The sequence below is a fragment of the Thrips palmi genome, unplaced genomic scaffold, assembly GCF_012932325.1.
Source record: "Thrips palmi isolate BJ-2018 unplaced genomic scaffold, TpBJ-2018v1 HiC_scaffold_17, whole genome shotgun sequence".
NCBI classification, from domain to species: domain Eukaryota; kingdom Metazoa; phylum Arthropoda; class Insecta; order Thysanoptera; family Thripidae; genus Thrips; species Thrips palmi.
In genome coordinates this window covers 2,208,964-2,230,997 of record NW_023144626.1, presented here as the reverse complement: position 1 = coordinate 2,230,997, position 22,034 = coordinate 2,208,964, and the positions used below count along the sequence as shown (strand labels likewise).

The following is a 22,034-nucleotide window of genomic DNA, read 5'->3' as shown; positions in this document are numbered from 1 at the left end:
CATGCCCTGTATCGGGAAGAAGTTGACCACAACGATTTTGGCTTTGACCGCAACGATTTTCCGACCTAGTTGGTCAAAAAGTGGTCGCATCTCGGAAATTCGCTGATTTTGCTGACTTTGGGCGGCCACTGTGTCCAATGTAGTTGCCGTAAAAGGCCCCCCTCGACGTCCTAGTATTCTTGAGACCCTACTCTTTCATGCCCTGTATCGGGAAGAAGTTGACCACAACGATTTTAGCTTTGACCGCAACGATTTTCCGACCAAGTTGGTCAAAAAGTGGTCGCATCTCGGAAATTCGCTGATTTTGCTGACTTTGGGCGGCCACTGTGTCCAATGTAGTTGCCGTAAAAGGCTTCCCTCGACGCCCTAGTATTCTTAAGACCCTGCTCTTTCATGCCCTGTATCGGGAAGACGTTGACCACAACTAGTTTGGGAGTGGTAGCCTCACAAAGTTGGTCATGAAGGGTAAAAACAATGATGATCGGGGGCCTTTTGCGGTCTTATCCGCTGGGGCCCTTTGGGGGCCAGTCCGAGCCTGTTGTGGACCTCGCTGCTGAATATTGCCACTGCTCGACAACCCAGTGCACCCACAGGCCCGAGGCTGGCTGGGGCCGGGGGCGCGGTCCATCGAGAAGCCTGAACGGAGCAGGCCGTCAGGGTGTTGGAGCGAGTTGATTGTCTCCAAGGGCCTGGTCCTCGTCGTCGGTGGAGCGCGCCCAGGCGGCCCGCTGCGCCTCGCTGCGCCCGGCGGCCTGAAGCATCCTCTTGATTTAGCTAGTTTGATCGGCTGCCGGTGCAGGCAGCAGCCCCCACATCGCCGTCGCACAAATTCCCCTTCGCATCAACCAGATTTTGGTCGTGGGCATCCGATTTCCGCCTGCCGAACGGAGTTGATCTCCCCAAGAAAGTGCGTTTTTTGTGAGTGTATTCGACCTTTTCTTCTCGTGTCCTTCCACGGGCACAGACACACAATAGCGGCCAACGGCCATTCCGGAAGACGAAAAAGGGGGCGGTGGTCAAACGGAAGGGCTAGGAACGGGCGCGCGTTTCGGCACAGCACGGCGGCGGGACGCGGACCGGAACCCCGGAGAGGAACAGCCCGGAGGCGCAGGGGCCCGGAGCCATGCGGGGCCGGAGCCAGGCGGGCCACCCCGGAGTCGATGAAGAGGAGGGGGTGAAGAGAGACCTGAACAGTATGTGAAGAATGCAGGTAACCAGTCCACTTTGTGCACGACAAAGCACCACCGCGGGGTAGTCCTCAGAGGACAGGGTGGCGCCGGCGCCCCCCCCCCCCTTTCCTCCCTTTTCCACGACTCGCAACACGCCACCGTAACGCCTTGCTTTCCAGGCCCCCTTCAATTTCGGGGACACTTGAGTCAAGTCACGTGACTGCGTCCCCGCGCGTCGACCCTAACGACAATGTTAATTACGCTCCGACAAGACAAGGGGGCCAATAAAGCATCGACTAATCTGAAATCAATCTATCCGTTCCCCCCGACCCACGAGGCCGCCGGCCTGGGGCTGCCCCGGGGCTGCCCCGCAGATAGATGGGCCACGTGGCCTATAACTTAGCGATGAGCGCAGAGGCATCCCGGTGCCGTCGCCCCCAAGATACGCTTCGATACGGCAAAAGGTAACAGAGGTGCAACATTCACCACAAATCATTGTAATACACACATATATATATATATCGTTTTTCCAGCCGGACGGCCACCGCCGCTACCGATCGCTCCGCCGGACAGTCTGTCTCCCAAATAATCACTGTCCTAGGCTGGTTTTTTTTTCAGTCCGTGCATTGTGACTGGGACTGAACGGTTCATGTTCTAGAAACAAATAACAGAGCTTGATGCGATAGACAGTAATTGATATTTTGAGTGCAAAATAATTGTAAGCAGCTCAATTGAGCGAACTGAGACGAGAACTCTCTCGGGATAAAATATGTAAACAAATCAGCAATCGACATTTTTTTCTAGCTGAGCTTCAAAGAGATTTTAATAAAATATTAACCTTAAAAAGCTTGGATAAAATATGTTTTTATTCATTTTTGCATTGTTTGATAAAGGTCCAGTCAGATCTCAACGCCTTCACGGTCAAGGTGACACATCGTGGTTCCGCTGCAGCAGACGCCCCAGACGCTTCGATTCCCAGACTGGGTGTCCCCTGGCAGCCGCGGCGGTCCTGCGATCCCGAAGAGTCGCTCTGTCTCTCTCGCACCCGAGCGGGACGCCCCATGCGCTGGACAGAGACAGAGCGACGCAACGAGTTTTCGACATCAGTCTGCAGGGCTGGCTGGTTAGTGCTCCTGGAACGGATGAGTCAGCCGGCGCTGAGTTCTCCAGGACCGAGTCCAGGACCGAGTCCAGGACGGCCCCGGGACGGCTCGGCAAAGGGACAGAAGCGCGGAACCGCGAGCAGGAATGCGCTTTTAATGAAATAAATCTCAAATCAAACATCGCCACCTAAATAAATAAGATAAGACAGAAAAAGCGGTCGAGTCATCTCCCTGTCGCCCGGCCCTGGGCCCCCGGTCCCCTCCCTCCTCTCTCTCTCGCTCTCCCGTCCCACTCGCCTGCCCTCTCGCCGTCCCTCTCGCTCTCTCTGGAGGAGGCTCAAAGGCACCGACGGGCTGCGGCAGCAAGGCGGCAGGCTGTGGCCGGCCCATTCCGAGCAGCGCGCTGTCTCTCTCGCACTCACGGGCCGGCCCGAAGGCACGAAGGCTCGCCCGAAGGGGTGCGACAGAGACAGAGCGACGGGGCGCTGTTCGGAACCGGCCTGCCGGGCCAACATAATGAACGCCCGACTTTTGTCCCGAGGGTTCCGTCCGCGGGGTCCAGCCAAGTCCCTCGGACCGGCGGAAGGGGGAGGGGGGCGCGGCTCGACTTTGTGTGTGTCTCTCCCGCAACCCTCGGCCAGCCTCGGCGCGGCCCGGTCGCGTCCTTTCGCCAAAGTGGCCTTGCCCCCCCCCCCCCCACCGCTTTGTAGTAGCGCTTGTCCACGCCGGACCGCTTGCCGGTATTTATGTTAAGAAATCCACATCGAAAATCGTCGTCGTTGCCACCAACCAAATCGCTGCGTGACAGTGGCCGCGAGCTCTTCAGTCTGATGATCTTGTTTTGTTGATGTCGCGACACGACACGGTAGTCAAAAGCGGGGACTTTGACAGGGCCTAGTTCAACACGGAGTGAACGTGAGAAGGTCATAATTTAGTCGCGGGCATTCTCAGCGCGCCGAGGCGGTGTCTGAACGGCGTCGCCGTGCTGACGCTCTGTCCCTGTCGCACTCATGGGGCGTTCCGTGTGGGTGCGAGAGAGACAGAGTGACGACCGCCCTGATCGAGCAGTCTTGGCAAACGCTCGCCTAGCGCAGTCCGGCCGCGCAGTGCAGTGGCCAGGCAGTGGCGTGCGGTCCGGCAGACGCATCTCGCCCTTGTCTAATTTAATCGTTTGGCATTGTGTTAGAGGTGTGCGTCGAGGCCGGACCGTGGGAAGCGAGGCAGCGAAGCTAAGCGAAGCGACTGCCCTCCGAAATCGAGAACAAGTCGCGCCGCCGTGCTGCGCCGTGCTGCGCCGTGCTGCGCCTTGTCGAGCCGCGTTGCGGCGTTACAGCACTGCCCTGGCCGAAGCCGGCACTGCCGCCCAGCCAGGCTGCCAGGCAAGGTCGAATTATTTTCGAATGCCTCTCTCTGTCTCTCTCTCTCTGTTTATTTGCTGGCCGGTTCGCCTTTTGTTTTCTCTCTTTTATTAACCTCTATCCGAAACAATCGACTTGGTCCTGTGACCTTCCCTTTCTGCCGATTGGCCAGCATGCCGCCGTGTTACCAGCTGTTTTCCCACAGGTGCACCAACGTGGACGACGCGGCCGACGTCACGCAGACGCGGGCTCGCCTTGCGTTAGGTTAGGTGTAACTTTACCCACTTATTGAAAATTTCATGGAGCATCAATAAGCGAGGTCAGCCGAGTAAAAAAATCAAAAGTGGCGCCAGTAGGAGTCCCAGCATTATGAGAAGTGGTCCGAGAAGCAGGCCCAAGAGCGGCAGGTTGAACAGAAGGTTGTAGCCTATCGAGACCAACGCCTGCGACGGAACAGAACAGTGATGCCAGTGAACAGAGAATGTTTTGAAAAGCTGGTGTCTGTGTCCTCCACAGTACTTACCACTGCTACGGTCGTTCCGATCCCCAGGGGAATTAAACCTGCCCTTTCGGAAGGCGCGGGGTGATTGTCTTTGGCGCCAAATTGGTTCGGCTCCGCCGCGAAGGCCCCGGCCAGAGAGAGCAACACCATGGCGGCCGCAGCATCTGGTAAGCACGAGGCAACTCAAGCTCCGGTTTCCACTTGAAGCTTAAGTGCATATACTTGTCTAAGCACTCACTTTGAAGAGAGTACGTGACTGTACTTGCTCGCGTTCTGAGTCAAGTACACACACTTCGAGGTGTGGGCTTAGTAAAGCCCTTAGTACACGCCTTGAAGTGCGGCCTTAACAGGCTTTCGTTCCAAAGTTTGTACTGAATACACACACTAAAGCAAACATTCGAGTTGTCAAAGTCACGCTATACTTACTTTTCACAAACTGTCTCATCGTTCCGAGTTTGTCTCGCGCTTGCGCTGAGGTCCACCAGTGGAGTGGCGCGATGTGAGTCTTCGCCTTAGGTCCTGCGACTCGTCCCTGCGAGATGATAATTCGGGTGGCGCGTTGCCCTGCTTCGACAAATTGGCTCCGAGATAAGACGGTGTCGAGCCAAAACCGACGCGAGGACGGCGGAAGCGTGGAACGGAAAAGTTGCGGATGAAAGGGGTTCATCATGTCGAAAAGCGAAGGTCTCTTGTCCTGCACTGATGCAATGACGAGGAAGAGCGGAGGGGTCAGCAAGCGACCGAAGGGTGGAGCGTGGGGGGAGGGGCGGGGCGGGGCGCTGCCAAGACCCGGACACCGCGCAGCTCGCGCAGCTCGCGCAGCGTGGCCCAGCGGAGCGCCACCCACAATGGAATCTTTCAAGCGCTTTAATGCGAAATATATTGGTTTGCCTGGTCCGTGCCGCAGAGTCCGCACACCACGTCGACGTGTATCTTCCCTTATTGAAAAGCTAAACAAGTGGAAGTACTCGATGGGTGGGTAGTCCCGGTGCCTGTCGCGGCCTGTCGGGCGGAGTGACAGCATCAAAAACCTACCGGCATCGACTCCACAATGCCTCATCGATTTCAATCCGTTTCAAAATCAAATCGGTGAAAATGTAAAAGCCATTTTTCCTGTCTGTATTGTAATGAGTAATGAATGATGTGAAAATTCAATGGTGACACAGATCATTGTTTAAATTTAACTTTTATTTGAGCACTGCGTAACATAACAAAAGAAAAAAAAATACTCGCGAAAAAATTGAAATTGATAAACGGGAATAAACAAGAGTCGCCCAAAACCAAGCATTTCATTGGCATTTTGGGGGGGGGGCAGAGTTATTATTTTTCATCACAATGAAGGCATCGCTGTCAGGTTGTTTTATTAAAATCACCATCGGACGGACATACATGGCATAGCGTGGCGGAGGAAATGAAATGCACTTTGGAGAGGACGAACACACCACCACCCCGCAGTCCCTACTGTCCCCGCATCGCCACCCGACCGACCCTTTGTATTGAATAAAACTAATAAAACGAGACCCTAAGTGGGTGCACGTGCCGCGCCACGACACGCCTTGCATGAGTCGTGTCATGTTATTGGCCACTTGTTGTCCGGTCCGCGTGCCGCATCCAGCAACAACAACAACAACGTCTTTGTCGCTGCTAGAATGTTTTTGTTGATATGCAGTCACCTTGGCCATTCTGCGCACGTGTCTGTCCACACGTGTCTTCGCCCGGCACGTGTCTGAGAGCGCCACGGCCCCGGCCACGGCCGGACTCACGCCTTTGCCGAATCGCCGATCGGCGCCGAACGGGGATGCCATGTCCAACGGGCGCAAGGTGCATCCTCCGAGAAGACAACGGCAAGGGCCCCCGCGGGACTCGGCTCAACTCGCCAGTTGGGGTTGGGGCTCGGGAGGGCTCTCAGGTCTCGAACGGGAAACGGGACGGGGTTCATGTCTTCCTGTCTACGGACTGCAGGACTGCAGTCAAAATGACGTCCAAAATGGGTTCACTCAGACGTCACTTTGATTTTTCCCTGGCGTGGTTGCGCACAACGCAAAGGTTCCGCCACTGCCGACGCCGAGGTTCAAGGTTCAAGCTCTCGGTCCCCCGGACGATATTCGGCGCCTCTCGACGCGGTGTCGAGCAACAATCCCAGATCTGGAGCCCTTCTCGCCTGTCAGAGGAAGGGTGCCGAGGGACGTAGAGGGACGCGGATCACACATCGCACGTGCCAGGAGGCTATCTGACCGTCGTACCGTCGTCGGGGTGTAGGATGACTAGTGGGACAGCCTTGAGTTGAATGGGGGTGCGCACACTGCGGGAGGGTGCGTGGCGTGTGGCCGTGCCGTGCCGCGCCGTGCCGCCTCGCGCGCTGCCAGCGTGGCTGCCTACCTCGTAAATTCCGCGGCGCATGAGCCCGTGAATAATGCGCATATTGCCACCCTTGTCCAAACGAGAGAGAGCGAGAGAGAGGGGCTCCGGATGACGGGGCGGCGAATGCAGGCGGTGCTGGCGGTGCATCGCCGGACAATCCACACACTCGAGTTATTGTGTTGGTGCGCCCCATTATATCTCGGCGTGGCGTGGCGTGGCGCATCGCCATTGCGCCGGGCATTCCTACTAGGGCCGCTAGGGCCATCGGGGGGAGGGGAGGGGTACCTATTTGCCCATGCACAGTCCCGCCGCGCACACCGAACTCAATATTCCGCCCCAGCCTGGCCGACAAATGAGTATAAAACGAAAGGAATAAATCATTTCCAGAGAAACAAAGCGATGGTTGCGGATATTGCGCGACAAACGAGGAAAAAAGAGTCGGAGAGGGAGAGTCACATCTCTCGGATGACTGGCTCGCCGTCCAGCTTGGTGAGGTTCGGCAGCCTCTTCATGACCTCGCCCCGGTACACGGACTCGTCGGTGTTCTCGTGCAGCGGGTTGCCTGTTCGGACCGAAAAGGGCGTCGATAAGTCGATTAGTCGCGAGTACGAAACGCCCAGCTGCCGGTCGCTGCCTCCAGTTCACCGCGGTCATTGGGGTGGCCTGCCCGACAGGCAGCATGCGCATTTCCAAGTATGTGACCGTTCTCGCGAGCCTGCGCAAATACTACCGCTTCTGCACTAAACTCGCAAGCTCACCTACGAAGAGGAGGTCTTCCAGCATGGGTATCTCCGCCAGTCGGTTGAACTCGACCCAATCTTTCACCAGGTTGTTGGACATGTAGAGGACTTTGAGTTTGCGCAGCACGTTCACCCCCTTTATCTTCTCAATCAAATTGTAAGAAATCCACAACTGCTCTAAACTGTCACCGACAGCTTCCTGAAATACAAACGACTGATCACACGCCCTGCATGAAGTAAAGTTAAGGTCAGTTGTTAGAGGAAGGCCATTTTACCAGTCCCGCGAAATTTTTCACATAGTTCCGCCCCAAAGACAATATCTTCAAATTTTTCAGTGAACTTATTCCAGCTATTTTCTCAATCATGTTGGTTGACAGGGATAGTTTCCTGTAACAATATAGACAGAAATGTGTTTTTTATTGATACTGCTTAAGGCTGCATGCTGCACCGAGACTGTGCTGCGCTTGAACACGCGCGCCATCCTTCGGCGGAGACCGTAAACACTTACTACTATGAGAAACTTGCACAAACGCAGGTCGATACCCCTCGCCGCGAGAGACTCACGCACATCGGTGGATGGGGTAGCGACGCGAATGGAAGCCTATTTTGAAGGCAGGGTTACTTACTCGCATGCGGTGAGGACGGACAGCGAGTTGTCCATCTTTTCTATTGGCGGCCATTGCCACTGAAGATTTACTTCTTTCGCCTCCGAAATGTTGGCCCCTGTATGTTTCTCTTCCCACCGCTTCAATGCTTCTTTGATCGTTGTCGGACGAGACGACTGCAAAGAGATGACAGCGAGTGCTTAGCGTGCCATTTGACCGTAAAATGGGCAGCCCTTTAATCCAATAGGCTCATGATTAGCAAGAGACTACCCGAAACTACACAGTTCATCATTACCATCTCAATGACTTGTTAGTAGAACAACTGTGTTTACATGTTGTCATGGTTTCCTCCCTCCCCACCACCTAAGTACCAATACTGAATGAAATGCATCTCCTGGATTTCCTCGAAACCGAGATGGTTGTCCTTCAAAAAGTTTTCTTCAAGATGCGCGTTTGCGTGTGGGAACTCCCCACAAAGTTTAGTGACGGTGAAATTCTTCCACTGGGGAAACGTCTTTACACGAAATTTTTAAGTCGGTGGTCAGTGTTCAACATCCGACCGGAAGGTCTCGCTTTTTCTTAGATTTGTCATGTCCATTCACAAAATAAGCTATTCAACATAAAATAGACAATACCATGCATTTTTGTTTATAATTTGCAGCGATGCAGAATTTGGCGGGAAATGAAGTCCTTGCAACTTCCTATGATTTCTGCATTCGGGGCAAGTCATCATTCCACCGCGATCATCTGATTGAAGATTCATTATTCGTCAGAATGATTGGTGCCTATGCCTGCGATCGCGATCACATCGCTTTCCGTCCATATTTTTCTCCATTTACTTGGTTGGAAATGGTTTGAAAAGTGTTCTCACTGGGTATGAAAAGTTTTGACTGGTGGTACTCTTAATTTGTCATAGTGCATGAAAGCATAACAGCCGCGGAGCGGCAGCAGCGCAGCAGCAGCAGCAGCAGATCCTTGCAGAGAGAGGAGAGGTGCAAGCCGACTTTGTCTCTATTTAATGTAAGGCGTCAGAAATTACTTCAAATTATTTGGTTTCAATCATATTTCACTATCTTTTCTTCGGTGGGGAGCCCCTTGAATTTATTTTACCACAATTGTGAAGTTCTTTCAAGTTTCTGCCAAACGGTGGAAAGTGACTCGTCCTCCTTTCCTTCCGCGCCTAAACTTTTTGTTGTTAGATCATTTGTCTCCATGCATTTTCCACTTTAACCATCTTCCTTGTCTTGCTAATATCCGTTATAGTTAAAGTACGTTAAGACCCAGTCCCCATCGTGTGTTCAAGTACCTGCCAATTGCTTTTTTATTTGATTTTACCAAAATTCGTCGTCCCTAACCACTAGGTGTGTATGGTGTTTTGGGATGTTAATTTACATTACTTTTTACAGGCAATAATTTTATCTAGACTGCAGCAAGATGTCGCTGAAATTTAAGTCTGGCGACAGGGTCTTCGCCAAGGTTCGAGGTTATCCATTTTGGCCTGCACGGGTAAGAGAACATGTTTTATCTGTCTGCGTTGCTTCCATGTGATAGAGCACATTTTTTGCGTACTGAGTGTCCATCTAAGGCTTTTATCATTTTCTGATGCTATTTTCCTGCATTGTTCTCTATTCATGTTTTTTTGTGTTGTTCAGGTTGAGGCTTGTGCAGATGAAACCCCAAACAAAATGAAGTACCATGTGTTTTTTTATGGCACCAACGAGACGTGAGTTCTGTTCCATTTCTCTCTACACTAAGACGCTTTAACTATTTCTATCACCACCACCATTTCTCTGGGAAGATTTTTATTCTATAGCTCTATAAGTATAAGAGTTGTGTGCAAACTTTTCCCTAAATCAATTTGTGGTCTTAGCCGACAGGCCTGAATGAAGACCTTTCGACCTGTGCGATTATTCCACACACTCTCCTTGTTGGAGCTTATAACATTAACCTTGGGAATGATGCATTCAAATTCTTTTCAATCTGTTCTCATTTTTCAGGGCCATATGTAAGGTAGAAGAAATTATCCCATATGCTCCTAACAAAGATAAATATGCAAAACCACTGAAGCGGAAAGGTTTTAATGAGGGTCTCCACCAAATTGAAATGGAGCTTGTAAGTTGCCTATGAAGAAAGAAACATTTGTATTCCTTTTTTTTAAAAAAAAATCTCAATGTTTAATATTTATATTTTTATTTCAGAATGGTTTTGCTCCTACTTATCCTCCCTTCTCAGAAAGCACTATGGATGAAGAGCCTGATATTGAAGGATCTCTGATCATTGATGAAAACTTGTCATCTTCAATAACATCCAATGCTGTACCTGTAGAAAAAAAGAAAAAGATAACCACTGTGCTGAAACGAAAACGTGAGAGTATGGACAGTGTTTCAGAGGTAACTAATGAAATAAAAAGTATGAATTTAAAAAAAATTTTAACAACACTACAACCTTTACTTCTATTTTTTTTTTAACTCTTCAGGACTTTGAAAAGCGAAAACAAGCAAGACTGTCTGCTGGAACTCCAGTTGGAGGTGCCCCCAGTGGGCGTTCTTCGGTAGATGGAGATTCTCCTAACAGCAAAGTGAAAGCTGTGAGCCGTTCAGGAAGAAAAATCAAACCAAAGAAGTTTGCTGATGATGATGAAGATATAGAAACAGTCAATGACACCTATGATAACAATTCCGGTGGTATCACGGGAATACCTCCAGAAGTTCCAAGCGCATCAATTGTGTCTCCAGTAACTCTTCCCAGTTCTCCAGAACCACTTAAAACAAGAAAGCCACAGGCTCAAAGAACAAGTATTCCCCCAACACAACCTTCCCCAGGTAATCAATAAGCACTTCTAAGTGTGGTTCCACAATTGTATTTGTTTGTGTCTTGTTGTTTAATCTCTGTGCCTCTTTTTACCCATTAGATGAAAGTGCCAAAACCCCAGTTGATACTCAAGGTGGTATACCAAGTGATAATCCTAACCGAGCAATCATGGCCAAAGCCTTGTCTGGTCACTGGGTGCAGATCAGGTTGGATGATGAAAGGCCCTCCTCCTTCCAGGCAAGTGCCGACACGGTGTTGTGTAATCTTTGTGGCAGTGACTGTAATGCAAACTCTTCCTCACATCCAAATCAATCATTCCAGAGTGAAGAAGCCAGGCGGCTGTGGGATGCTGCAACTGCTCGAAACGCTGAACGTCTCAAAGCTCAAATTGAATTGGGCGAGTACTTGCCAGATACCATCAAGAAACAATTGGAAGGCAAGGTAGATTTGACAGATGCTCAGAAGAAAGAACTAAAGAAAGAAACTGAATTAAATCGCAAGCGTGGCAAGTTGAGGTATGCTCCCTCTCCCAAGGACAGTAAATTATAAATTCTTGATGTAAGGTCAATTTTAAAATATTTGTTTTTGTGCCTAGGTGGCTGAAACAGGAAGCTCACCTTTTAGAGTTAGATGCTCAAATAAGAGGATCCCTTAGTCTGGCCAGAGCTGATGCAAGCCGCTGCTTGCAGCTAATGGATGAAATGCTCTATGTAAATATTGATCCTCTAATGTTGAAGAAACATCCCAATATTGTTGAAACTGTGAAGAAGGTAAGATACTTGCAGAGATTAAAATCTGGAATTTTTTGATGGGCTGTATGTAAACCAGTTTGTGTCAACATTTACATTTTACTTTCTGCTTTGATTTCAGCTTCAAAGATATATTGGCAATGCCTCCAAGTGGCATCTCACAGATGAAGAAATGGTGAGTAATTTAACTTTTAAACTTAATGAAAGTGAAATTTGATATTTCAGTCTCCTATTTCCAATTTCAGGACAAGTTCGTGGATAGCTGTGAACAGATAAGACTGAAAGCCACCCATATGTATCACAAGTTCAAGGTATTGTTCTATGCATTATGTCATTTTTCTTTTTATAGAAATGTATGTGTTTCCACATTACAACATATTTTCATTTCAGAAATTGTTTGCTGTACCTCATCATACATCATTCTGGGAAATTTTCCATCAAGAGGTACAAAAGTTTAACAAAGCTGTTAAGCATATGACAAAGGATAAGGTTTACGCTCTTGTAGTTGACCCTGAAAGTAAGTTTTATTGACTTCAATCATTTTGACACAATATTTTCCCTGTCAAGATACCATTATATGTACAAATTTTTCAGAGCTCACAAGTGTAAATGACACTGAGGGGGATGCCCAGACTGAGTCTCCTGACAAGGCAAAATCTTCAAAAAATCCCAGAAGGAAAAAATCTGCTTCAAATACTGATTCACATGACCTCAAAAGTGAAGAGGTAGACTTGGGAAAATTTGAAGGTATGTCCCTCAAAATTTTATAATAATAATTATTCAAATCTTTTCTGCTAGTTACATTTCTAATTTTATGTGTATTTTCCAGCCACTTGAGCACTTAACTACAATACAGATTTTACAAGATCTGAGAGTGAATGAGGCAGAACTTCACCTACAATTTAGATTATGACTTTATTGTTTTGTTAATTTACCTCGTACGTGCTAGAATCATATCAACTTCTTTTCAGCTCGTCCCCTCTAACTGATTTGTTAGCGGAAGCTTTCTGTTTTATTTGTGGTGATGAAACACAATTTCATACAGCTTTCATATAGATTCCTCTTTTAATTTTGACATTTTGTGTTGAATCTGGTGATTTGATTGTTTCAATAACAATTTTCACTAGGCAGAAGTAATATTTACAAACAAATGTGCATGTAACAGGTGGCTCATAAACCCCAAGACAGATTTTTAACATGTTCTCGCACCAAACTGTTACCCTCCCAGGACAGAGAAGAAACGGGTGTGGGGCGGGATGGCTTATTTTCAATTAGTCATGGGGCTTATGAGCCTCTTAGTTTCTTAAAAATCATAAACCAAAAAGAAAAAAAAACTGAATGGGGAAGATTGTGATGTAGGTTTAGACTTTCTTGTAAAATGTATTAGCATTAATGTGTCAGGCCATGTGTTTAATATTTAGTGTTAACTTGTTTGTTGCACTGTGTCTTGCTTCAGATATAGGCAGTGATATTTTGTAATTGCTTTGAAAGAGTCTTTCTTTTTTCTGCCTTTCTAAAGTATTTCCATTTTAATGTGTATTTTTACCTACGTGAATTTGTTCATTTGTGGTGGGTGGCCCCATGCTAATAACTTGAAGTGTAGTTCTAGATTTATGATTTGATCACTTTCTTTATTCAATGTTTTAAGTGATATGAACTTTGACGCTGTAGATGGTTGGCTGGTGCCAGTCAGTGCTACATTTATACAATAAAGTGGTAGACTTAAGATTCATTTTATTTATTCCATTTTCCCAATCTTCAACTGGCTTGATTCCATATCTCTGATGAAAAGAGAAATTTGTAGAGACGATTGTCAGAGATGCCGAAGTACATTTCACACTTTCACATGTTAAGATACTGCGTTGGCAAAAATTTCCAAAACCAAAAGCAGGGCTATACTCAAGCCCTTCAGTTTTTTTTTTATTTTGGTAGGGGGGAAGGGGGATTGATCTTGGCTGGCCTCAACAGTGTACTACGTAGCCTGTGCCTGAGCTGCAATGCGGCGAGGCGGGGAGGACCGGCAAGACGGCGCAGACAACCTCCGCGGCGTGGCGTGGCGTGGGCACTGGGGAGAGGGGGGAGGGGCAGGCTGCGTCGCGGCGTCGCGGTCGCGTTCTCTCTCGCACTCGCGCACGGGGTGCGGCGGCGGGCCGCGACGCCTTCGCCCTCCTGCGACGCAGCTGGCGGGGGGTGGCGCGGGGACTAGCGGGGCACCCGTTCGTTGGCGGCCGAGCCAGGCCGAGCCGGCCGAACGCGCCTCCTCGGCACCGCGACGCTCTTCGGGAATCGGGCTCGGGCCGCTTCGGGCGGCTCGGGCGGGCCGTGCGCGAGTCGTTAGTTCGTGGATGCCGCCGACGCCGTCTGGGTGCCTCGCAGCGTCGCCGTCGCGACGCCCGGCCGCCGCTCCGCCGCCCTGCCAGGACAATTTGGTAGTGCGTGCCTTGAAACCGGCCAGGCTGAGACAGGCTAAGCCCCTGCACTCCAAGGCCCTCACCAAGCAAGCAAGCAGGCCGTGCTTGGCCGTGCCAGCAACTGCAGGCAGCGACCAGCGGACTGCTCGAGTAAGTACCGACTTGTTCTCTCCTTTCGGCTGTAGGCTTGAACCCGTGGGCCTTCTTGCCCCCTCCACTCCAGCATAACCTCTCCACTCCACTGCAACGTGACAGACGTCACCGAGTAACAGGGTAACGCGGCCCCAGGCATGCCCCAGGCGAGGCTTATTAGCGAAGGTCTTAAAGGTGCTTAACGCACGGCCCGGTTAAACTTGGCTCATGGCTCCGCACTTTGTTGGTCCCCAGTGTACCTGCTGCGAGTGCTGCGCTGTTCTCCCCCTCCCCCTTTCCGCGGAGGGACTTTAATTATCGCGTCAACGCTGATTTGGTTTTGTGGTGACTCTTTTGCCCTACTGCGAGTAACATATGCAGGTGCATGCATGCGCACCGCCGTTCCCTGTGATTCGAATGGGTGCTTTTGGGGCTTACCAGGCTCTACTGTCGAGGCCCACGGCCTGCCTGGCCACTGTGCTGTCATCGGTGTTCTAGATGACGTTCAAAACCCATGCCTGCTCACTTTTTGTTTGGCTTGACAGGCCTCTTACATACTTCTGTGCTTATCCCATGCATGCATTTATTCATTCATTCGTCCTTCCACTCATTCGCCCATTCATTCATTCGTTCATTCGGCCATTCATTTATTCATCCGGCCTCATTCATCGTTCATTCGTCCAGTCAGTCACTCGCGCCTTCATTCATTCATTCAGCAGTTCTGGCTGCGACCCTGTCCGAGCATGTCCTTGGTCCGCGCGGGTCCGCGTCCTTGGCCGCTCAGAACCACAGAATCCAAGGCTGTCGTTGGAAAGGGAAGGAAAAGGAAGCCGGCTAGGTGCGAGGTGGGCGCCACTCGCCGCCACCCCTTCCCCTTGCGTCGCCTTGCGTCGCCCACCCACCCCTAGCGAGTGAGGCCTATCTCTCCTGTCTATCTATACTCCAGCTGGCGTGGCAGGCCGGCAGCCGCTCGCTGGAACAAAATTGGAGCCACCCTCCCGCCCCTTCTCCATCTCTCTTTCTCCCTCCCTCCCCCCCCCCTCCCTCCCGCGCAGCGCCCGGCTTTTCTTTGGACCCCCTGCCAGCACGGATCAGTGTACAGTCCGAAATGTGGATAAATGTCAAGGTGCAGAACCGCAATGCTAAAGAGTTCGAAATTTCCATGTTTTATAGAGTTGCCAGCTGTGCTTTGATAAGCACAATCCTTCAGGGACTTCCTCAAAGCACTTATTTCGAACTCAGGGACTGCTCAAAATGTTCGGTGGCCTGCCCAATTGTTCTCCCTTCAAACTCTTCCACTTCTTTTCCTTCTCAATTTCGACAAGTTTCTATCGATTTGAACGTGTTTCCAGGCCGGAGCGGCCCGCTGCTCTGTGTGCCCGGCTTGTGGGACTGTGTGTGTGCTTGCTGTGTGAGTGCGCGTGTTTGTCCGAGTGTGTGTGTGAGAGAGTTAGTGTGTGCGTGTGTGCTTAGCTGTGAGACTGTGCATGGCAGGGAGCGCGTGTGTAGTTGTGTGTGTGTGAGAGAGAGGAAGGGTACGCCGTCTGTGAGTGTGTGTGCGTGTGCGCTTGCGTGCGTGCGTGTGTGTTCCAGCGTCCGCGATACAAGGGAGGGAGGAAGGGAGAGGGGGCGATAGCCGCTGGGCCGGGCCGCCAGGCCGCCTCGGCACAACGCAACCAGACATGGCACGCACGCAGGCACGTCCCCTCGCACGCACACACGAACGCACGCACGCACGCACACGCAGCTCACGCACGCACGCACATTGCTTGGCCTCTCCCCTTCCCGCCGGTTCGTTCGTGCTCCCTCAGCGCTCAGCACCGCGGCGATCTCACGAGGGAAGCGCGCAGGCCAGGGGCAGGCCGTGCTACGCTAGTCCGCTAGTCTGAACGGCCTGCACTACCGGGATGGACCCTGGAGACTCGGAGTAAGACGCACGAAAGACTTGGGCCGGCGTGGTAGCGCCCCAGCCAAGCCAGCCGCCCGGTTCGGGCGTGCGCGTTGGGATGCCTACCCAGCGGGCCCTGCCGTTGTCCACTGCTGCCGCCAGCCTGTTGACTGACCTGTGCTTCCGTTGCTCCGTCTCTCTCGCACTCATGGGGCGTCCCACAAGGGCGCGAGAGAGACAGTGAGCCTGGCGGTGGCGGAGGTCGGCCGACTCCCTTGCGATTCCCGCCCCGAATGCTCCCGTGCATGCAGACTGCAGTCTGACTTAATTTGTCTTAATTAGTGCCTATCGTCTCCCTAAAAGAAAATACAACAGCTGTTCTCTCTCTCTCCTATTACATTAAGTCCCCCTTTCCCTCCCACCCACGTCTGCAGCTGGAAACGTGTAGCCTTCCCCTCCACTCCTTCCCTTCCCTCTCCCCCTTGGGCGCCCCTGGGCCTCCACACACGCACGCACGCACACACAGGCTATTACAAAAAAAAGAAGGGTTCTACAAAAAGAGAAGGCTCTGGTCCCTACAAAGGCCTGGCGCGATGCGTGCCCTGCGTGCCCTGTGCCTTGGTCGTGCCGTGGCATCCACTCCTCACATTCCATCATTCTCACAGCTCCACATCGCGAGGCTACCACGGGTCATTTCAAGGTGGTGCACACTGCATGCCATGGCGCAGATGAGGGTGAATTGGGAGATGGCCGCCAGCCTCCTGCCCCTGTCCAGCTTAGTCCACTATAGTTGCTTTTCCATTCAACCCTATGCGTTTGAAGTGTCCAGTCCTGCTTTACGTAACTAGGGTGTGGGGGTGCCTGTGGGTGAACCGCCTTCTGCTTATCCGTGGGCCGACGTCGGTGGGGGTGCGTAGTGCGTGGGGTGGAGGTGTAGTTTGAAACGGAATCAGTCTTGTGACGAAGCCGTTGGTCGGGATCAGTCCTCTGTGCCCAGGGTTCAAATACCGCCTCTCAGGGTCTTTGCTGCTCGCATATCACTGACCCTCGAATTATTCTAATTCCAGTCAACGCGCAATTCTGGGACCGGCTCGCCGGGACGGGGACGCCGGGACGCCCACGTCGGACTCGATAAGAAGAGTTTCCCCCGCCGTCGCCGGTAGGCTGTCATGAACGAGATGCCGGGAGAGACCAGCGAGCACCACAGCATGCCAATGGGGTTGCCGATGGGCCACCCCATGGCCCATCCCATGGCCCACCCGATGGCCCACCACATGCCCCACCCCATGGGCCACCCCATGGGCCACCACATGGGCCACCACATGCCGCACCCCATGGGCCACCCGATGGTGCACCCCATGGACCCCTCCATGGGGCTGGCGATGGGCCACATGCCCCTGGAGGTGCAGGTGCAGGTCCAGGCCGAGGACGGGGAGGACGAGGAGGCGGAGCAGGCTCCGCCGGGCGAGACGCGCCGCGAGGCCATGCTGCGCATCAAGCGCGAGCGCGAGAGGGACCGCCGGCGGCGCCTGGCCAGGGACCCGGACGCGCTGGAGCGCAAGCGGCAACGCGAGCGCGAACGCCGCCGCCGCGTCACCGCCGACCCGAGCGCGCTGGAGCGCAAGCGGGAGCGCGAACGCGAGCGGCGCCGGCAGCTGGTCGTGGACCCCGCGGTGCTGGAGCGCAAGCGCATCCGCGAGCGCGAGCGCCGGCGCCGCATCGAGGCGGACCCCGTGGCGCTGCAGCGCAAGCGCGAGATGGAGCGCGAGCGGCGCCGGCGCCTCGAAGCGGACCCCGCGGCCCTGGAGCGCAAGCGGGAGCGCGAGCGAGAACGCCGCCGCCGCCAGGAGACCGACCCCGCCGTGCTGGAGAGGAAGCGCGAACGCGAGCGGGAGCGCCGCCGTCGCCTGGAGTCCGACCCCGCGGCCTACGAGCTCATGAAGCTGCGGCGCCGCCTGTTCGAGTCCAACCCCGCCGTCCTGGAGAGGAAGCGAGAGCGCGAGCGGGAGCGGCGCCGGCAGCTCGCCACGGACCCCTCCGTGCTGGCCAGGAAGCGGGAGAAGGAACGCGACCGACGACGACGCATCGCCGCCGCCAACGCCACGGCCGCGTCGCTCAGCCTCAGCATCGAGGAGGGGCAGGGCGAGATCCAGGTGACCGAGCCGCCGGTGGTGCACGCGCACATGCAGGGCCACGTCGGCCACCTCGGCCACGCCGGTCACCTCCACGCCGCGCACGGCCACGCCTTCCCCGGACTCCTGCAGCACCAGCCGCCCCCCAGCGACGCCATGGCCGCCGCGGGCTGGTACAGGACGGAGTACAAGACGGAGAGGGACCCCGACGACTGACGGACTGACCCACCGGGATGGTCCTCATCATGAAGGGGCTGAAGGCGGCACGTGAAACTGCGCGGCCCGAGACCCCACACCCCGGCCACACCCACCGAGACGCGAGGCCGGCCAGCTCGGCGAGGATCCGCTAGGAGCGCCGCGAGGCAGGTAACTAGGGTAACTAGCTCACGGGAGGGAGGGAGGTACGGGCCGACTTGAGCTGGGCGGAAAAGTAAATCAAGCAAAGAGCTTTCTCTTACCATTGTCGGTGTTCGTCAGGCAGGGACTGACAATGGCGTTGAACCTGTTTGCTAAACGCACCTAAATCTTCCTGTTTCGCCCAGCTCAAGGAGTTGACTTTAAGGGCAGTGCTGGGCACTTGTAGTGGTAGTGTGCACCTTGATGTCATGGTCAGTCTTGTGAGGCCTTTCAAACCAGAAGGGACGTCCGAGGCGCCTCGTCGCTCTGTCTCTCTGTCTCTCTCGCACCCTTCCGGAGGCTCCATGCGAGTGCGACAGAGACAGAGCGACGGAACGACTCTTCGGAATCGGCCGAGTTTCCAGAGAGTGTGTGATCGGACCCACTGTAGAACACGTTATCTTTTCCGAGAAGGTAGCCCACCTGACAAGAGGCATCTAACTTCCTAGGCCTCTCCCACGACGCACCGCGACGCACGCACCACCGGACACACACTTGCATACTAACGCCGTCCGCACCGACTGACGTACACGACGTACGTACACAGTCACACGAACTCGCGCCGCCGGCCGGCGTGCAAGCCAATGGGAAGCCTTCCCTACGCCGCGCTAACACTCCCATTTCCGCTTCATCTGCGCCTTGCTCGACTTGCGACCTCGGTCTGGTCTCGGCTTAGCCCGGGAATGAGATTGAGATTCCGCGCCCCCGATTTGAATCGGCCTACAGTCTGGCGCGGCCTGCGCACTGCAACGAGCACTGCGTGCAGTGCAGTCCCAGTGCAGCCCCATGGCCTGCCCGGCCCTGCCGGTCCGCCTCGCGATAACGAGTAAAACAAACGCACTGACTCCACGACTTGCGCGCGGAGCGGGGGAAGGGAGGTCGCAGGCTCCCTGACTCCCTCATGATGGTCGGGCTTCAGTCTTCAGCCGGCTGCGGTGCTGCGGTGCGGTAGGCTTGCGTGTCGACGGGGCGCTCGCTGTGCGCCGGACCAGAGGACGTCGCGAAGGGTGAGTCTCCTTCCGTCGCTCTGTCTCTCTCTGTCGCGCGCGCGCGCTCATGGGAGCGTTTCAGCTAGAGGTGCGAGAGAGACGGAGCGACGAAAGCACTGCGCGCGGAATGAGCCTGCTGGAGACGGGGCAGGGAAAAAGCAAGATTCGCGGCGTGCACGTGCACACCGCGCCCCTCCAGGCCCCTCCAGGCCCCGCCCACGCCGGAGCCGAGACGCTGGACGTGAGCGGCATTGCTCATGGATGGAGACGTCAGTTAAAATTGCCTCGCTTCGCAAAACGAAAAGAACAGAGGGGGTGTCAACGCGCGCGGCAGAGACGCAAGCGGCGTGACAGCCAGCGTCGTTCTGACGGGCAGTCTCAAATGCGCGCGAATTTCGCCCACCAGCGATTGGGCACGGGGGCCCGGCCCGGCGGTCGTTGTTTTGTACCCCTTTGCAGCCGCACGACTGTGACCGCGATGATTCACCCCTCCCCTCTCCCCGGCATGGCCGGCACTGCCCGCTGCGCGGCACGGGCGGCCGAGTGAAGGGCCGCCGGGCCGCCGGTCGGCATGGAGCGCACAGCGCACGGAGCGCTGCCTCGCCGCTGACATGTCAGTGCCTATTATAGAACCGCGCCGCGCCTGGCCGCGCCACCCCACTAACACTCACTCACTCACTCTCACTCATTCAACGCGGCAGTACGGCGGCGCGCTATGGCTGTAATTTCCGATGCCACTGCCTGGTGTCCGGGCCGGGCCGTCCGGGCCGACCAGACCAAGGGCTCACGTCGGGCCGGCGGGGGGCGGGGCGGGGCCAGGTGGGGCGACGCGGGCGACGCCGGGCTTGGCCGGCGAGGGGTGCGGCGGGGGCACTGAGCCGCGACACTGTGGCGGCGTGGCGGCGCAGCGACGGCACGTCCACGACGCCGACGCCTCTCCCTCTCCCAGTGCGTCGCGGCGCGTCGCCCCGCAACAAGCGACGACAGACGATAGGCGCGCAGCGCGCTCGGAGAGCGGCAAGGCGAGCTCGGCGGGGGAGGACGGCGACGCCCTCGGGGAGGTCCTCAGCGAGGCCCGGCCCGCACGGCCCGCACGCATCGGGATTTGTTAGTACTGTAGTGGCGGCCGAGCCGGCAAGAGCGACGGCGGCAGCACAGCGCTGCAGCGTGGGCTGCAGGGCGTACGTCGTGCCGACAGGACAGGAAAGGCTTCGTGGACACGAGGTAAGCCCGCCGCAGCGCGCAGCGCGCAACGCCAGTGACGCGGAATGCATGTACTGCACTAGCTGCAGCGGTAACTGTGCAAACTCGGGACGGACTCGGAACAAGCGGTGCGGACAGGCCAGGCCGTCTAGCCAGAAGCTCGGTCCAACTCGTTGCCTTTCAGCGTTGGGCGTTGCTGCGCGTTGCTGTTTCCTGTCCCTCCCCCTCCCTTTGTGCCCCCGAGCCGACTCGAATGTCGAAGAAATGAAAAGAGAGCATCGCGCATAAGCGGACCCACATGTGTGCCCCCACGAGCGGCCGCGGCCGGACCGCCAGCAGTTTGATTCCGAACAGAGCTGTCGTCGCCGTCGACGGAGAGAGAGAGAAGCTGCGAGAGAGACAGGTCCCTTCGGAAGCAGCCCGGAGGTGGCCACCGCCAGCCACCGCTTTGCACTCCTGACGCGACCCGGTCGGCGCGTCGCCCATTTGCCGTTTGTGCTTTGCTGCCTCGTTTTCGGCATTGCAGCCCCAGTGGCGCGGCGCGGCGCCGCGGTGGCGTCTGGGGGAGGGAAGGCCTGCCCGCCCTGCCCGCCGCTCCGCCGCCACCCTCGCCGGCGCTAGCTGGCGCTTGCTGGCGCCACCACGAACCCCTCGCACGTCGCGTCGTGCGGCGTCGTGCCGGCCGCCCCTCGGCCTGCCCCTCCCCTCCCTCCCCTCCCCTCCCTCCCCTCCCCTCCTCCCTCCCTCCCTCCCCTCCCCTCCCCGGACCCTGCGGCACAAGGCACTGCACCCCCGTCACGCTACGCTGCCACGGGCGTGGCTGGCTTGCGTGCCGTGCCGTGCCGTGCCGTGCCGTGGGGCCCTAATGCTTCGCGTGCTGCCCCGGCCTGCCCCGGCCTGCCGGGCCACCACTCCACTAAGCGCTCTAGATCGCGCGGGGTCGCCCGGTCGGCGTCCAGGTCATAAAAGCCCGTCGAAGCAGCGCCTTCCCTTTCCCCCACTTTCTGACTCGAAGCGCGGTCCAGTTGGTCCAACCAAATGACACGCGTGCGTGTGTTTATCCGCGCAGCACGGTGGTCTCAAAAAATAAGAACGTTCCCTCCCTTCCCCTCCCGTTTCACACACACACACATGCACACTGCGCAAACAAACAGTTTCGTGCCGGATTAGTAGGAATGCAGTACTGTAGCACTGACCACATGTGTCTAAAAAGAAACTTGAAAATAGTTATTGTTTTTTCTTGTGCTGTTTTTTTTGGGAGGGGGCAGGGCTTTACTTCAGTCCTCTGGAAACAGTTTATACCATAATCGCTTTTCTGTGTCCGCAGCGAGGCACGCGGTCGCTGCAGGGACGGCGCCGGACTTGGACTTCCCTAAGGGCTCCGGACTCGCCCCCGCCGCGGCCCCGCGCCCACGGCCTGCACCATGTAGCCCGCCGCCCCGCCGGACTGCAGGGACGCCTCCAGGGACTCCAGGGACTCCAGGA

General features: G+C 55.0%; 3 protein-coding genes and 1 non-coding gene across 7 annotated transcripts; 3 read left to right on the top strand and 1 right to left on the bottom strand.

Moving 5' to 3' along the window:
- Positions 1-5,338: 5,338 nt before the first annotated feature.
- Positions 5,339-8,350, bottom strand: LOC117643672 (dynein light chain 1, axonemal-like). Its single transcript, XM_034382686.1, has 5 exons — positions 8,134-8,350; positions 7,860-8,014; positions 7,509-7,620; positions 7,252-7,432; positions 5,339-7,055 (listed from the first exon to the last, which is right to left on the bottom strand). The coding sequence occupies exons 1-5, from the start codon at positions 8,134-8,136 to the stop codon at positions 6,946-6,948; spliced, it is 561 nt and encodes a 186-aa protein (XP_034238577.1). The 5' UTR covers positions 8,137-8,350; the 3' UTR covers positions 5,339-6,945.
- A 375-nt stretch (positions 8,351-8,725) lies between these two features.
- LOC117643671 (PC4 and SFRS1-interacting protein-like) lies at positions 8,726-13,124 on the top strand. 4 transcript variants are annotated; one of them, XM_034382681.1, is made up of 14 exons: positions 8,726-8,858; positions 9,245-9,344; positions 9,491-9,561; positions 9,836-9,950; positions 10,037-10,228; positions 10,315-10,660; positions 10,750-10,886; positions 10,971-11,164; positions 11,245-11,419; positions 11,520-11,573; positions 11,644-11,709; positions 11,789-11,915; positions 11,993-12,145; positions 12,228-13,124. In XM_034382681.1, exons 2-14 carry the CDS (start codon positions 9,273-9,275, stop codon positions 12,233-12,235), a joined length of 1,710 nt encoding a protein of 569 aa, XP_034238572.1. In that variant the 5' UTR covers positions 8,726-8,858; positions 9,245-9,272; the 3' UTR covers positions 12,236-13,124. The 4 variants fall into 4 exon arrangements, with proteins under 4 accessions (XP_034238572.1, XP_034238575.1, XP_034238573.1 ...); XM_034382684.1 differs by lacking the exon at positions 8,726-8,858 and adding an exon at positions 8,896-8,921; XM_034382682.1 differs by lacking the exon at positions 8,726-8,858 and adding an exon at positions 8,965-9,106.
- LOC117644181 lies at positions 9,631-9,759 on the top strand. The gene has a single exon (XR_004587657.1).
- A 629-nt stretch (positions 13,125-13,753) lies between the features above and the next one.
- Positions 13,754-22,034, top strand: LOC117643793 (GRB10-interacting GYF protein 2-like). Its single transcript, XM_034382891.1, has 3 exons — positions 13,754-13,959; positions 16,897-18,327; positions 21,877-22,034. Exon 2 carries the CDS (start codon positions 16,999-17,001, stop codon positions 18,175-18,177), a length of 1,179 nt encoding a protein of 392 aa, XP_034238782.1. The 5' UTR covers positions 13,754-13,959; positions 16,897-16,998; the 3' UTR covers positions 18,178-18,327; positions 21,877-22,034.